This window comes from Oenanthe melanoleuca, chromosome 2 (assembly GCF_029582105.1).
Source record: "Oenanthe melanoleuca isolate GR-GAL-2019-014 chromosome 2, OMel1.0, whole genome shotgun sequence".
NCBI classification, from domain to species: Eukaryota; Metazoa; Chordata; class Aves; order Passeriformes; family Muscicapidae; genus Oenanthe; species Oenanthe melanoleuca.
In genome coordinates, this window is record NC_079335.1 from 11,253,151 (window position 1) to 11,270,786 (window position 17,636).

Here is a 17,636-nt window from a genome sequence, read left to right on the forward strand (position 1 = left end):
CTGTTAATGAACCAATTATATTTCTCATCTCAGAGAAGCTCATTCAAAGAGTACATTGAAGTAAATGTAGTAATTACTTAGAATTTCCTCCATTTAGGGGAAACAGGAAATAGGTTAGAACGACTTTTCAGAAAAAAAATATCAGAAGATAGGAAAACAAGCTCCTTTCACCCAAGACCTTCAAAATTCTCAGAAACATTACCTCTGTCCTGAAGTGGGGGCAGCCTAGCTCAGAGCTAATGAGCCCTCATCACAGCTTATTTAATCACTGTAATGTTTCACTAAATGAAACATTCACTAGCTGTCTTGGTTCTGGACTTAAGCTACTGTAGTATCTGCGTCTGGTGCAGCTACATCCGAGCTGAAATCCAATAGACTTGTGGCATTACAGGAAACAGGAGCCCCACGGGGCATCAGCAGTGTCCTGGCCAGACACTCACCTGGGACAGAGCAGGGGACAGGAGCCTCCCAAAGTGACTGAGGGCTGTGTGCTGCACAGGTCACACCCTCAGCCCCTCACTGCACACGAGCCAGTCCTGCTGCTGTGCACAAAAAAAGGTTTTATTTTTGCACAAAGCAAAGCTGAGTGCCCACCAAAGTGCCACCAAAGATCAGTGACCTGCTGCTCTCTGCAGGGCACACAAAGCTCCACGAGCAGGCCACAGTGGACACGAGCCCTAGGGCAAGGGAAAGCAACAGAACATGTGGCAAACAGGAAGGTAAAACCAAGATAATCCCCTCACTCCAAGACAATCCATCACTGTCTTATTTCAGTTCAGTGGTCATAGTTACAATCACATACACAAAAAACCCAGAGAACCCAAGCTAAGCTTCCACATCCAACTGCATCAGCTTCATGCAGATACAAACGAACACTCATCAAGCGCTTAAATGTTAACATTACCAACCCAAAATGAAACAGATGGGGGAGGAAAAATGCCAAAATATGTCTGGTTTTTCAATGCCCAGTATTTTGATTAGATGCTTAAAATTTTTTTTCTCTGAACCCACACAGCCTCCCAGTCTAAATTTTGGTATTTCTGCTTCTACAAACCTTGGCATTCCTGACTTCAGAATTTAGAAAAGGTTATCTGTAGCCCCAGACAGAGCATGGCTGCTCTTTTGCTAACCAGCTGGGGCATTGGCTGCACTGCAGCTGAGCAGCAAGCTCAGGGTGGGAAAGCAATCCAGTTTTATAAGAAGCTTTTAAGACAGATCTGGCTGGCAGCAACTCCAAATTTTGCCCCATAGTGAACAAAGCAGTGAAGTCTCTTAAAACAGAGCTGACACTGGTCCACACACATAAATGAATAAACAAAAGACAAATCAGATTCGTAATATACAGCTGACAATAGAAAGTCTGGGGTTTAAAAATCAGAAACTGATCTGTAAGATTCTCAGAAATGTAAAGGTTAGTAAAAATTGATATAAGTATCATCCCCAAAGGTAATTTTTGAGAATGCAGATACTTCTACATGCTTTGGATATTTTCCAGTTTCTGCTGAAGAGAACTGACAGACAGAACACAATCAAGGTTATACTAAAGGAATGTAGAAAACCACTGTGTCATGAAAGCAAAGGTCAGGGGATGTTCCCCATGCAAAGCACCCAATTCAGCATGAATCACATATTGATTCAGCACTTAAAGAGCTAACCATGCCACAGTACTAAAGCTAGGGCTTTCAGTGCCCATAATTCCTCAAAACGACCAAAAAAACCCCAATACAAAAAAAGAAAACAAAAAACCCAACAACCCACATAATCCTCTTACACAGACAAGGCAAAGGCAAAGACTGCACACAAACTTTAAGTGTAATGAAAACCAGCACTTCTTTCTGCCTCTAGCAGGCTTCCTTTGCATAAAACCCCTTCTGTGAATTGGCAGATTTCCTCTTTTTGGCATGAATTGCTGGTATGTGGCATTCATTCTGCTACTTGAATGCTAGTAAGTAACAGAGCTAAATCTTTCCATTGCTGAAATTTCACTTCCCACAAAATTCATAAAAAAAATTTGACCTATGACAAGGAGCTGCTACTTTCTTATCATGTGGAAAATGTGTATCTGTGCAAAAAACAAAAGCAATTCAAGTCGGTATTGCCTAGGTCTCTCATACACACACAAATATTTATGATTTTGAGAGGAAACAGGAATTTGTTTGATGGCTTACAGTACACCACAGATGATGGTCTCTCAGCAGTTTTTTATATAACGCTGTTATCTTTGTCCATAGTAGGAAAGAAGGAGCCTTGTAGCTTCTCAAAGGGTGGTTAAAAATAAATAAATAAATAAATAAATAAATTGAAACTGAATGTGAAAATGTTCTGTAACCAGATAAAAAGTAAAAGGTTGCTTCTATTTCAACAAAAAAAGAACTGGTAAACTATGGCATAGCTATCAGTCATTGTGTTATTAAAATAAATTAAATTCAGAACCATAGGACTATGGTTGAGATTTGTGTGGCTAACATGCACTAGTTGAGAGAATTTTCTCTCCTTTATACTGATATGGTTTTGAATTTTGTTCAATTTAAAATCTGTTTTTCTCTAAAAACTGACTGAGTCTGTACGCTAAAGTATATTCAGTGGAGAAGTCTCGATTACCTTGAAACATCAGACCAGACTACACACCTCTAACAAAGCATGGATAAAATATAAAATGCCAAGAAAATACAGAATTTGAATGAGTTATGGCATACCTAATTCTCTCAAAAACAGCTGTGAATTAGATCCACACCCACAAGTAATAAACTTCAAAAAATGAAGTCTTGTGAAAATGTCACATTAATCTACCCATGCTGTAAATGTCTACTCACCCACTACTTACTAAGATGATTAGTAAGGAAATCACAAGTTAAACTTTATTCATCTGAAGAAAAATAGGAAAGAGGTTGCAAGGTTGATTTAACTCAGAAGATATTATTGTCACTTGACATTTACACGCAATGTTTAATTCCATTCCCACTTACAGTCTGGGGAAAGCCTGTTAAAATTACTTCCTTAATGTGTGAACACTTCTTTGAATTGTTCATCTGCCACCTTCTCCTTAAGCCAGCTGGCTCCTTTTGTTAAGTCTTTTTTTAATAGAAAAGTTCATTATATGTAATTTAGGGAGCAATTTGAGATTGTCACCTTCTATTTAGTGCTACTGCACATGCAGAGCACTCTATAGTATCTGTTGATAATGTCAAAAAGGCAAAAGATTCACACATACATATGCTGATCAGCTCTAGCATGGAACTAGCTGGAATGATTACATCTATCTTCTCATTTTCATTCACATGGACCAGTCCTCCTTCCCTTTATTTGCCAGAATAGTCTTCCCCTTTGTAAAAGCTAACACCTATGTGGCAACTACAGAGGTTGCTTACATGGAAACACCATTAGGAAGGCATTCAAATATCTTTTGTCATCTAGAGACTGATCAGTATACTGTCCTGCTTAATCCTGTTGCTGGGGCTTTCTTATTTCTTACTTTTCCTTGTCCTTCATTACCCATTTCTTTACCACTTACTCCTCTCCCCTTCTATTTCTTTTCAGCCAGTTCCCCAATTCTCACTTTTTTTTCCTGAGCACTTGCTAGCCAACTTTTTGATTCTTTCTCTATGTGCAAATGCTATCTTCCCAGTGATCACAGTCTTTAGGGGCTGCCTTTCACGTTCTCCCATCCTTTAATGTAATAGCAGCTCTAACAGACTCACAGACTCATAGCTGTTGGTTTTCTTTTATTGGCATAAAGGTCCATTAGCAAGAAAAAAACCCCAAACTGAAACAATAACAAAAAGGGTGTAAGCTCCTCAGTCATTAGTAGTAACTGCTGTGAAGTGCACAGTTTGGGAACTAACCTAACATAAACACTGCCTGAGGGTGTGTGAGTGACAGCAGTTACTTGGTTACTCCATGCCCTCCACAGAAGGTTTTGCTGTATGATGCCCATCAGTAATGTCAGACCCTTGTTCAATGCCTAAGATGGATTGTTCTGGTTTTCAGTTTTTTTTTAGAAAGGGGCTAACTGTATGCTAACAATTTGGCAGATGCATCCCTCTCTTTAATGGCACATATCATATAAATCAGGCAAGGACTCTAAACAAGCATGAGACTAAATCCTGCTATTTGCATTGTCCTTCAGTAAGCTCTCTCAGTATTCCAAAGAAAGAGCAACACAAATTACTCATGCCTGGAAAGTGGGACTTAGACCATGACTGACTAAAGCAGCTCAACTTATGAAGTTAAAGATGCTAAAGGTGACTTGTTCATGATCTACCACTACCAACCTGAAGATTTCTGAACATACTGGGTTCTTTGATTATCGATAGAAATGTAAGATCCAGTGCCTGAAAACTGAAACACAAAAGAAAACACAAAGTTGAACTATTTATTCTGAGATAGGATAGATTCTTCAGTTGACCTCTTGCTGAACTGAGTGTTTCACTGTAAATTTTCTTTCTAGTAGCACATTTTTTGAATCAGTGCAAAAATTTCTCTCTTCACATAGTATTATCCCACTAATAAACAACAGACTACCCTCCAGTAGACATGGCTGTGGTCTATTAATAAACTTCATCTAAGTGCAAATCTTCACTTAATGCCCTGTGTGTATTTTAGTGATTCAAACCATTTCATATCACCTGCAATTGTGGGATCACACCTACAGTTGTGATACTTCCTATTTGTCAATTCACTGAAAGGCAAGGATGATATCTTTGCTGGTCTGCTGTCTTCTGTTGCCTTTTATTTCCCCTGTACACATATTTTTCCTGGCCACCTATCTCCTATTTTTCCAATCACCTACCACCACTACAGACAATTAATATTATTTTTAGACTCTTGTAACATAATTTCTCCAGCACAAATGACATAAGCAAAACCAGAAGCGAATATCTACACAGGAGTTTGAGATATTCATACATCCTCACAAAACATTCCTGACACCTTTTTTATAGAAGGCAATGTTTTGTGAACTCCAGTAGCTTCCTCAAGGCCACAGTGTGATGCCAGTTTGAAAGCACAGCTAGTCCCAGCCTTGAGGACTCAGAAAAATTAGACTCAAGAGGACCTCAGTTATTTAATTTCATTCATATAATAGCATTATGTGTTCCCTGTTCTTCTTCGGAGAAAATGGTAAACAAAATGAAAAGGAACAAAATAATCTATGAAAATTATAATTTAAAATATTTTAAAGCTCCAATTCAGACCACCAATCCCTGCCTATTCTCCAAAGGATGGTATTTTCCTAAATTTCCTAATTTTTTCATAGGTTTCAGTGTCAGTAAGGAGCACAAAAGTCTTACACCCAATTTTAACTGAAAAAGCAAGCATTCCCCTTTAAGTTCCTGGAATTTAATCAATCCATATTACAATCTTCATTCTTTGGAGTATAGGTATGCTATATAACATCGGTGTAAATTTCATAAAACATGTCATAAAACCTGGATTTGAGTCAGAGGGATTTTTCTTTTTTAACTGGAAGTATTAAAAATCTCAAGTAATTAATTCTATGTTCACTTACAAAAGAAAGTAACTTGAGTATTAATAAAACCAAGGTAAAAACTAGAAACAAGTTCTTCAGTTCTTGAAGAGATGAACAAAGACACAGGAAAAGAAAGGAAAAAAAACTGAAAAGTGTCCTGTGTCTATTTGTAGGGATCTGGATGAAGTTTCAGAATGATCACATCTATGTAAGGGCTTCTTTCGTGTTTTGACCAAACACTGAGAACATGTCAGGACAATGCTTACTTTTTACCCAGATAAATCTTTTCCTAGTGGAAAGAATCAAGAAATACAATTGTTTTCTATTCTTAATCTTTCTGACTGCTGCCAACCCCAGGTTTTTTTCTGGGTTCCTCCTCCTTCCCTAATTTGTTATGCACACAATTAGATCACTGAAAGCTAAATTCCAATCTACTTAAATTGATAAAAATTAAGATCTTCAGAGTGGATTCTTCAAAGCCCACACTGCTTTCTATATATACTGTATGCTTCTACATTTAAGCAGGAGTTAGTAGTATTTTCTTATTGCCACATTTCTGTAGCAGAAATATGGTGATAAGAAAATGACAGATTTATATACTACAGAGAATATTTTCATACAGTAAATTACTCAGATAAAATATTCCTCTTTGGCTTTTGTTCAAAAAGGTTGATTTATCTTTGTGCTAAAGAGCCCACACAAGACCTCTGCAGTACTTTATAGTATTTCTAAGCTGGAACAGACCATCAGCATCATTCTGTTCTGATCTCATGCATAGCAGAGGCCAAAGAACCTCACCCAGCAATTTCAAGCCTATAACTCAGAGCCGTAAGCTCACTCATTCTCTCAAGGTTAACATCACTAGTGCATAGAGGGTCTCCAAAAAGGTCTGTACAGCATTTAAATCCCACTTATGATCTATTTTGAAGACTACTTAGATTTTATGAGGTCTAGGACAGAGAAATTTATAGTAACTATGGGTACATGAGGTAACCCACCAGGTGACTACAAATCTCTCTGACTCACAATGACCTTTGGGGGAGAAAACTGCCCACTGGCTTAGAAAAATACTTAAGAAAATGGAATAAATATTCACACATACATATACACGTATTTGACATCAGATACTATGCAAATACCACCTACCAAAATCTGTGAAATAAAATGTGGGGTTTTCATCTGAGTACTCATAAATGTTCTGACAAAACTACTACACAGCTCTGACCTTTTGCTCAGGTGCACACTGTTAGAACATTTCCATGAGAACACACTAAGGACAGTTATTCAGACAGCTAAGCTTTAAATCAAGCCTGCATTTCACTCTGAATGATACTATCTAGATCAACCACAACATAGAAGCTTCATGCAAGAATAAATGTATAAAATGCAATGATCTGTATTGATCTGGTAATACAAATTCTCCTTCTATTCATCTTAATTCTCCATTTATATTTTATTGTCACTAAATGCAAGAGTACAGTGAGAAAGCACCAACACCTCCAGATCCATTCCAGGAGTGAGTTCCAGAGTACCACAGCAAGTGAAGCAAAAAGGAAAGCCTCTGCTGCCACCTAAAGGGTTTCTCTGTCCTTCCAACTGCTGAAGTTATGCACCTAGTTTAACGAGCACCCAAACTGAAAAAGAGCTATCAGAACAAAAGCATGCTGCTTAAGACAATAATAGAGCTGCTTAGTATAGCTTATTACAACTTGATAGAGCTGCTTTCCCCTCACTGCACTGTGTTCTTCTTGCAGTCAAAATTACAGCCAGGAAATAGTAACAACACTACATATTTGTTTCTTCCCACTTTGTAAGATTGCAGACTACAGTCAGAGTGGTTTTGGATAAATATAAAAGAACAAAAATTTTTCATTACAAGTCATATTTTTCCAGATTTTGAAACAAGGCACATTTCCAAATCCTCCTTTTTTGGACAGCTCCTTTGAAGAACAGCTTCCAGAATCGACCAGTGTGTTCCAGCAATGGGATCATCAGCGCTGGATATAAACACTGTAAGTAAAGAGAGCTAGAAAAAAAAAATAATCCAACTCTCTCTTCTCAAAATTTTTATACTGACCACAGAGCATAGTGCAAAAAAATGTAACTTTGTTTTCAGAAAAATATTTCACAAGAACTCAACCAGTCTTTCTTGCTTCAAAGAATAAAATTACTTGAAGAAGAAATACTCCAAGTGTAGCACCATGTACTTACATACCAAGAAAAATATATCTTTGTCACTCTTAGTTGAAAGGTTAAATACCTGTAAAACAATACAAGAAGAACAGCTCAACAGAAGCATAAGTTAAAAGTATATCTTTCCTAAAATTATTAATCTTAAGCAAGAGATTTGAAGAAAAGCAAAATTAATATTTTTGAGAAAGGGAATCTGGAACATTTTATTTCCCATACCACAAAACACAAGCTTACTTCAAACAACAGGAAAAGAACTTCCCTAAGAAAGATGTAATTTTGGTGCTTACACTGAGTTTGTGCGTGTCGCCAATTAGCACCACAGACACTGGAGTAGCAATAAGGCAGAACAGTGAACAAACAGCATCTGGCAGAGAAAAACCTGGGGTTAGAATAAAACTTCCTTTGTGAACAGCGTGGTATCATAAGGGAATTCTTATAGCTTCACAGGAAGCATCTAGCAGTCTAACAAAGATGAACTTTATGCATCATTGGCCTTTCTTCATTTTCTACAGTACCTCCTCATAACCAGAAAAGATTTCTGTATAGCAAGTGACAGTAAAAAGTCATTTATCTCCAGGATGGACTTTGACATTCTACATTTACATTCTCTAACAAAATAACAGAGAAAGAAAACCTACACTTAGGTTCTCCAGTAAGAAAAAACCTGTATTATTACAGTGCATATAAAACTGTTTACTATTTTCTTCCCATGAGCACCTTCACAGGTACATGGACCTAATTGTGAAAACCAAGGTCTGATTTCTCATGAACAGTCCCTGCAACACAGACCACACCTTTGGCCATTATGAGGGCACTGCAATGTGGAGACTAGAGCAAACCACCGTTGGTATTTGATAGAAGGCAGGATGTGCAAGAAAACACCTTGACATGGCTTATCTTGCCTGGACAAGAGCAGAGCAGCAAGGCAAACTTTATTCTGCTTATTCCCTCAGTCAGAGGACCTTCATGCTCACACCTCTTAAGGTGTGCAAGTCATTCCAGCCTCTTTGCTATAGCCTGTTCTCAGGGTACCTCATGTTTGGATCATTTTTATGAAGCAAAGTGATCTCTAACACCATGGAAACTAAGAGATCATGAACATTTTAGAAGCACAGGTGTCAGCAGGATGATTTCTGGATCCCAAAACATTACATCGTAGTCGTTTCAGGCACAAGAACTTTGTCAATGTCAAGATTCAAGTTATGGTATGATACTGCAGGAATCCTGCATTTGAATTTCCAAGGAAAAACAAGCTAGGAAAAAAAAGAACAAAGAAAACAAATTAACAAAATAATTTGATATTCAATCACAGCTACAGAGTCCATTTTCATACTGGAGTTTATACCATTCCAAGTAGAAGTTTTAGGTCAATGACAGAGAAACTTATATGGAAAGTGCCCCTCTCTCAGGGATGAACAAACTTAGAATGTTCAAGTCTGACTGTTTTAGGCTGCTGCAATGGGTTTAGAAAGTCACTGCAAAGAACAGTGCATATTTCATTTAAACTCATCCAACTGTCTATCAAAAGGCTGACGATAACAGCATAAAACAAGGCTAACCACCACGGCTGTATGCTCCACACTTCTTCCTATGTCAACAACCCTCAGCAATGTCCAGAGCTATTCTTGTTAAAAGCCATTCTAAGTGAGCAGCTAGATAAGTCAAAGTAATGTGGGTAATCTCCCAGGGTTAAATCCACGTGGAAAGAAGATCCTACATTACCAACTACTGTTTAACTAGTACTGAACAGGCATGATGATATAAGTGGGTCTCATTCAGCTGGAAATGAGAAAGCAGTCAGAAAAGGAGGACACTGCACATATGAGATGCAGTGCAGCACACATGAAGAAAAGTGCAGAGGCAGCCCTGGGACAAGGGGAACAGACAAATGGGGTAAGCAGACAGAACTGAGGTAAACTCTGCTGGCAGAAGGAGCAGGTTATGCAATGAGCAGACAAGAAAGAAAAGACTGAGCTGTAACTCTAACTTAATCTGGGGAAAATGCCAAAGAATTGTATCACTAACATTTTTAAGATCCCTCTGCCTGTTCTGTACACATTGGTGAGCAGAAAAACCCTTCAAAGGATGGTAAGGAAACAGTAGGAATTCTCAAGCAGATCCTGATTGTGCTACATGAAGATCACTGCTATGCAATACAGATGGCAAACAGCCATGGGCAGCTGATCGTGACATTTTCAGAAAGTTTCTGAAGAAAAGGTAGCTCTTTTTTTTCCTCAACTAAGATCAGAATTCATCTGCAGTAACTGCTTCCAAAAAAGTTATTTCACACTTCACAGCCTCTACACTTCACACTGGGCAAGTGACACATGGTTGGAAGAAGGTTCCAGACATCAAGGAAGCACCTTGCCTTCTACTAGAAAACCCATTCAGCTAATTAGATAAAACCCTAACTGTTCATTCTTCAAAATGCTCTTCAAAAGTTTTATGCTAAGAAATTCTTATCTTGTCTGTAGTTGGTATACTCTCCAGACCTCCCAGTTATTTCCCATTTGTACTGGAAAATCCTCCCAGCTTGGATTCCAGCCAGAAAAAAATAAATCCCTGTCTAAAGAGCAGCTGTTGGACTGGAAGCCTGGAGAGGACCATGAGTTAGACTTCTTCATTCCAATACCCACAGCTCACCACACTTTACAATCCCATATTCTTGAGAAAAGTTCTGCTGAAGAGTCACTTGAAACTGCCATCCTCAGCAAGCTGACCTAATTTACATCCCAAAATTTTGAGCAAAGCTGGGAATGGGTGTCTGTCACGGATATGCCAGATTTGTCTTGGGCCAGCACATTCTTACCATACTCAGCACATCAGTCAACATGGAATTTCAGGTTTCACTGATTCTAAAAACAGAGAATAAAACTTATCGTTCAAGTATTTGACATGGATGTCCATCAGTGCTTTCTAACTCTATAGAGGTAAGCAAAGACAGTTCAGCAATCAAGAGAAGTTAAATTAGCAGTGCAAACAGCTGCTCCTCTGTGTGCAGAGGTGTCAACACACGGCTGAAAGTTCAATACTCAGAGCATTACAATTCAGAGATGTTGCCAAACAAGTACTTGTGACAAGTGACTTAATGAATTATCTTTCTGCAATCACACTACTAAAGCTCAAAATCAGAATGAGGCAAGATTTAGAAAGATGCAAATTATAGTAGAACTGAGATGATTTTACTTGCATTATATTGAACAGTGTAATCTTCAAATTCTCAAATCTATTAAGTCTCCAATCTAGCAAAAGATATAACATGTGCTTTAGCTTTAAAATAATCAGACCCTTGGAAGGAACCACTCAGGAATATCAGTGTGCCCTTTCCTTCAGTATTTTACTAGGCTGGGCCACAGAACATCCAAGAGTATTTTGAGCATAGGCAGGACATAATGAAACCAAGTGTGCATAGTCTGGTTTTCTGCTCATATCACTTATTTATATAGCAGCTTTTCAAAATGCTTCTGTATAACAACAGGGTTCTTTAAAGAAGATAAAAATGCAACCATTAGACTATGTCAGTATCTAAAAGATAATCAGCAAAAAGACTGAGAAGAAAAAAGATTTATCTTTCTTTTTCACTCATTAAACAAAATGAGCTTTTAAATTGGCTGTTTCCCTCTCACAGTGAGTTTACTGAAACTAATTTTCACCTCTGATATGGATCCTTAACCCCTTCCAGGATCTTTTAAAATTCTGTCTCTTTGCCAGCACATGCTCATAACACCAATGTTCAACACTAAAAGTCAGCAGGTTCTCAATTGACAGGGAGATATTAATCAACAATTTAACCTCATGGACATCAACAAAACCCCTTAAAAATAAGAGGTTTTCATTATCAGATACATTAAAATTATTCTGCACACAGCTATTATTAATAATAGCTTTATTAATAATAAACAGCCTTATTTTTGTAGAGATTGTACAAGTTCATAAATGAGCAATGCCTAATTCAAATATTGAACACAAGTAATTTCTTTTAATAAATCTATAGAGGAGTAGAACAAAATAAACATTTAAATACATTTAACAGTAAATGTTTTCAGGATTCTGTTTGTGGATAACAGGAATTAAGAGAGGAAAAAAATCACTTGCTCAACTAATTTTGATGTCTTTTCAGTTATTTTAAGAAGCAAATGTAATTTTTATTTATTTAATGTACTTGCTATGAAACATTTCATTACTATTCACAAAAAACAGCATTACCCATTATGAAAGACTAAAGGAACAAAATATACCCAAAGAAAAAATGTGCTTGTAAACTAAACAGTTGCAACAGAATTCCTTCCTTCCACAAAGCCTGGCAATGAAACCTGTCAGAATCTGAACAGTCAAATGTTGCAAAGGAAATTAAAGAAAACTGCAAATGAGATAGGAAGAAGAACACAGAAACATATTATCTAACTCTGTCTCAAAATTAAATTAGTATTTTACCTCAGAATATGAAGGCAAAGCAGGATAATGAGTAAAAGCTCTAGAAACAGAAATTGCCACATGTGAGCTGGAGATAAGAGCTGAACAATCAAGTCCTGCAGATCAGATGATGCTAATTCTAAAACACTGAGAGTTTACCAAAGCATGTTATGCCACAAAAACACAGTATTTTTCCTGATGGCATTCTGTAAGGAGCACAAGAACTTGAAGTCCAAGCAGAGTAGTCAGGGGAATGAAAACCAAATCTTACAAAAGTGATGACCTTCACTATTTGTTCATTCCATGTAAATACATCAGCAAGGAAAGGTGTTAGAGTGAAGAAGACAACTGTTGTAGGTAAAAATGTAATTTGGGAACACCAGACGAAAGAAGTACGACCTACAAATCCTACCAATCTGAAATACCTTCTCTGTAGTGCAATGGGATGGACTATGACAATAGATTATGCTTGATAATTCTATAACCATGATTCAACAAGAGAGTTGCCTCTACTATAATAATATGTTTTATGGTCTAGGTAGGAGCTGTTTTCCAGTCATATGATATAACTTAACTGTAACCAGATATTTCATCAGGATAATCTCCTACTCTCAGGAGAGAATGTTAAAAAGGGTACTTTTGGTTACTGAGTTAAATGAGCAAAATAATTTCAAGCTTTTAATTAAAGATTAATGTGTCAGCAGCAGGTAAATGAGGAAGAGACATTTCCTAGGAGTACAAGGTGCAGACTTGCAGCTGCAGAGCTGCACAGATGAGTTTAAGTTGCCTTCCATCCTTCCCAATAGGAATGCAACAGAGGCCCCTACTGAAAAGTGAAATCAATAAAAACTTTTAATTTTTATATAAATAATTAATTTCTGTGATCATAGGGATGAAAGAATTCAATACATTCAATGTATTTCCATTCGTTGCTCATGACAAAGTAGGAGAGACGGTGACTGCTAAAGCAGAGGGGAAATGGAACTGGTTACACGAGTCTTACGTCAAAGGGAATTCCCAGGTGACTGTTCAGAAAAGCTTTCCACCTCCTCTTCCTGCTAGAAATTACATGTCAATTGTCTCTGACAGCAGTATGGATAAAAAGGTCAAAAGAGAGAGAACTATCACATTAGACAGCGACAAAAATATTAATCTTGATTGTACGTAATCCTTGGCTTAGTTGAGTGCAAGATTTATTATGAACAGCAGAGCTTTTCTTTCAGAAGATTCTTGTTCTCCACTCTTCACTCTTTATTAAAACTATCAGGGGTTTGGAGCTCTGAAGTTCTTATTTTTCCCTAGTGATAACATTAACACAGATCTAAGATAAGGAAATGGGTCAGCTAATGTTTGTCTTTGAAAAGCAGCTTTGCAGTGCTCCTTTTTTTGTGAAATAGCAATTACAAGAGATTAATTAGATTAATTAGAGATTTAAAGTACCCCACTTAGCAAATGTCCAAACTGAAGCACCCTAAAAAATCCCTGATTTTCAGGAGAGACAGAATTTTAAAAATCTGCATCCCCTAACAGGTGTCTCAACCTTCATATTCAAAATCTTTAGTATTATTTTAATATACTTTGCCCTGAATGTCAAATAAAAACACACAAATAAGCAGTATGAGAATGAAAACTCATTTTATTCAGCCATTTAAGGGGCTTTCTCCATCTCATTCAACAATGTTCAACTTTCTAAAAAACTCTGGGGTAACAATCATTGGAATACAATTAGTCTCGGGTGTCATGAAAGCAGGGACAATTTTTTCCAGGTATTTACGTTTTCACTGAATTTATAATTTAAATTAAATCTTTCATTTAAGTGAAATTATTGCAATGAAAACACCCTGGCCAAGCCAGAAGAGCTATAATAAAGATTAATATTAACAGTAACTAAGTCAAAATACATAGGTCTGGAACTCATCTGTCAGATTCAGGACACAATACAAGAGAAAATATACTTACTGAAACCTTCCACAAGGTCAAGGGCAACCTGAGTAGCGACATCCATTCCAGAGTTGATGTAGGACTGGCAGTTTTTCAAAGAAGAAAGAGCAGATTCAATTGCATCAAATGAGATTCTTGGACCACCTGACATCTTGAAATTGTTACTCTAGAAATAACAGGGAGAATATATTAAAAGCAGTTTGCACACAAAGAATTTGGGAGAGAAAACTTAAGTTCTGATAGATAGCTAAACATAAAGCAGTGTCAACAGAACCACAGAAGCATTAGGGAGCAGGGATGAAAAGTTAGCTCCCACTATGTCAGTAATTTCAGTGAAAGTGCAATTCATCACAGGTTTTCAATTCACCTCCTATTCAGTATTGAGAAAATCTACACCACTAAAAGCAACTGGCAGTTTTCCTCTGCTCATATCTACCTCTACACCACAGCGAAGTTTAAACTCCACAATTATGTCTGCTTGAAAACTACTGCTCTATTTCAGATCCAAAAGAAGATCCAAAAAAGCACACATAAGCCCAAAAACATGTCTGGGTTATCTACACATATAATCAATTAGGCTAGGAAGAAATATTTCCCACACTCAATTTAGTTTCACCAGCAGTTGGCCCTTGGAAAAAATAATTTAACAAACTCTACCAAGAATGTACTTAAGAGTAAAACATCTAGCATCATCTTCAAATAAAAGTCTACCTAAAAATGCTGCCTACTTCTGCCAAAGGTGCTACAAACTTTTGGTACCCATGTTCCATTACCACAAAATAGTCACACAGGTACCATTGTTTGTCTTCCTTACTACCCTCTGGCTCTTCAATACACAACCACAGCCTACATCCTCGTGAGGATTAGCTGCTCTTTTAGTAGAACCTTCGAGGTGCTTTTGCTTATGCTGTGCCTATCCACACTCATATCCATTGGTTTCCTCTCAAAAATCCCCAATTTCTGCTCTTCCTTCTTCATGCTTTGCCATAACCACTCAGACAACATGTAGCTACTGTGAGAAACGTGAACATGGTGTGCAGAATTTTATACTTCATGTTGCAGATTAGAAAAATTCTACTTCAGCTTTAGATACACCAAAAAGAAGAAAAATAGGCACAGCAAAGCAGAACTCTTAGATAGAGAGAATTACTGCATTAGTCACGTGAAGAATAACTAGTTTGTTCAAGGACTATATTGAGATGCCATTGGGGGAGACAGAGAGCAGAATCCACAAACAAATTTCGGGTATACCAGAAGGGGAAGTTATTCTATCAGTAACAGCCTTTAACAGGATATAATCCAACAGCAATCTGGAAAACATCTAAATAGAAATTACAATGCTTTTCCCAAGCATTGTATACCTAAAGCTGTATCTCTACTGCTTTCCCTGAGACTCCAGAACTACACAATGTGCTCCCTCTAACCTGAACAACATTGCCACATTCCTCACAAGTATCACACAGACTATGAGACCTGAATACCTGCTGTCTCCTGATGTTTATTTCCTATCATTTTCCCTTTTTGCATCTATAAAATGTGCTTGGTCAGTCAATACTATCTTTTAGTACACCATCTTTAGGTCATGTGCTTCCAGCAACATTTTAACAACAGTTCAACCTCACCTCAAATTCAACTTCTTAATTACATGCAAATTTGTCTTCCTCTCTGTCACTTTCTAAAGGTGCATCTCTCCACAGATGCAGCAGGCTTCAACTACACTTCTTGTTATGTCAGCTCATGCTCTCTCTGACAGAAGACTGTGACTGCTATCATTAGAGATCTTTAGAGGCTGCCAAACTGACAGCAGAAGACAAAGGAAAAGTTCCTTAAAGAACTCCCTGTAAGTAAAGAAAAAGGATGCTCTTGAAGATTTAATAACAAATTCCTCCAGCTAGTTTATTATTTCACTTTTTCTTAAGGTACTTGTTTGCCATAGCAAGACTGTATAGAACTTCCAAATGTACACTACTGAATGAATAGTCACATAAAATCATATCAGCAGCTTCATCTTTCTGAGCCTATCTTGTGGATCAAAGTTATCAAAGAGAGCCTAATTCCCGTCTTGAACTTGGTAAATCTCACTGAGAAAGCCTGCTGTTCTTTTGGAAATTTCAAAGATACACACTGTGAAAGCAGGAATCTGAAAAAAAAACCAAAACAAAACAGTGAAAAGTTAAAAAGGCTCCTTCATTCTCATGAGCAAACTACACAACAGCAGAGTTACTGATTATGACATTAAATCATATCATTGCAGTGGTAGGCTCATCTCAGTCTGTCTTTCTGAAAGTAATTTTTTTGGATCGATTTTCCATTTTTTTTTTTGTTTTTTAATAAAAGATTATTTTTCTTAGAAACTGGTTACAATCCTGTAATGCCCCAGCCTTTTTGACAGGTTCAGGGGAACGCAGTGGGATATACCCTCGGCAGTGCAGGGAAAAACAACCAAATTACCAGAAGATTCAGTAACAACTTGCACTTGCAAACTTTAGAATGTTCAAGTAGAATACAGTATGTGGCAAATTTTAAAACATTCAGACAAAATAAATCTAACTTTAGCTCAGCAAACTTTAACTTCTCTGGACACAAGAAGCCACTGGAATTTTTCAGTCCGGCTTACAACATATTTTGAGAAGAAGGTGTAAAAACATCAGAGAAAGAAAAAGAAAATGGAGAGAGAAGGGTAGGTGGTCACCACTCCAGGATGCAACATTGTCTCAGCAGTTTCTAAACTCCCTGGCAGTAGATGTGCATGCTTGGCACGCAGGTTGCTTTTCTTTTATCTTCTATGCTCTGCCACTTCAGGGCTTTCAGGCCCTGTTCCCCCACCACTTCCCAGCTGGCTGTTTTGAGGCAGTCACCTGTTCCTCAGGTCTCCTACAGATCCCAAGGCAAGGTTTCAATCTTGAACTTTTTAAGTGAATTCTTTAACATCAGCTTGGAGCTGTCCAGTGTTTCTAAGACACTCTTTTCTGCCAGGAAGGTCTTCAATGGATTCATCAAAGCACTCATCATTAACAACCCCCAGCCCCTTCACTTCTGGAAAACACAACCAGCAAACTCCGTGCTGAATGGGAGACTATCAAAGGCATGTTTTTTCGTTCAACAAGTGACCAAATGGCCCAGACAGAATAAAGAACCGAAAAAGCTAGTTTCTATTCTGTTCTCTATTTTAAATATTTGAGGAATTGACCTGAACTTTTGTGACAAGTTTCTATGACTTTCTGTGCTTCAGTATCTCAGACTATGAAGCAGAGGTAAGAAAAAAGTATTATTTGCTTCTGACAGCAGCTGTACAGGTGTCAGGTGCTCTCCGAGCACCAGGACCGGCGTCCAGCCCCAGGCACGCTCGGACACCATCCTTCCCGGTACGGCCGAGGGGAGCAGGCCCCTGCGCGCCCCAGGAGCGCTCGCAGGCCCTCTCGCCGCCTCCCCGGGGCCGGGCAGGGCAGGACAGGGCAGGCCGGGCAGGGCAGGGCAGGCCGGGCAGGGCAGGGCAGGGCAGGGCAGGGCAGGCCGGGCACCCCGCACGGAGGGACACGGCCCGCACCCGTCCCGCGGCCGCTCCGCGCCCCGGCCGTGAGCGCTGCCCTGCCGCGGAGGGGCCGGGGCCGGCGGGGACAGC

The 17,636-nt window shown here is 38.3% G+C and overlaps 1 protein-coding gene across 1 annotated transcript in view; it reads right to left on the reverse strand.

Annotated features, from left to right (window-relative positions):
- Positions 1–17,636, reverse strand: part of NSMCE2 (NSE2 (MMS21) homolog, SMC5-SMC6 complex SUMO ligase) — a 125,722-nt gene that overhangs the window by 107,856 nt on the left and 230 nt on the right. Inside the window, exon 2 of the mRNA XM_056483079.1 lies at positions 14,033–14,180. Within this exon, the coding sequence (XP_056339054.1) occupies positions 14,033–14,180 (148 nt within the window). The remainder of the gene's footprint in view (positions 1–14,032; positions 14,181–17,636) is intronic.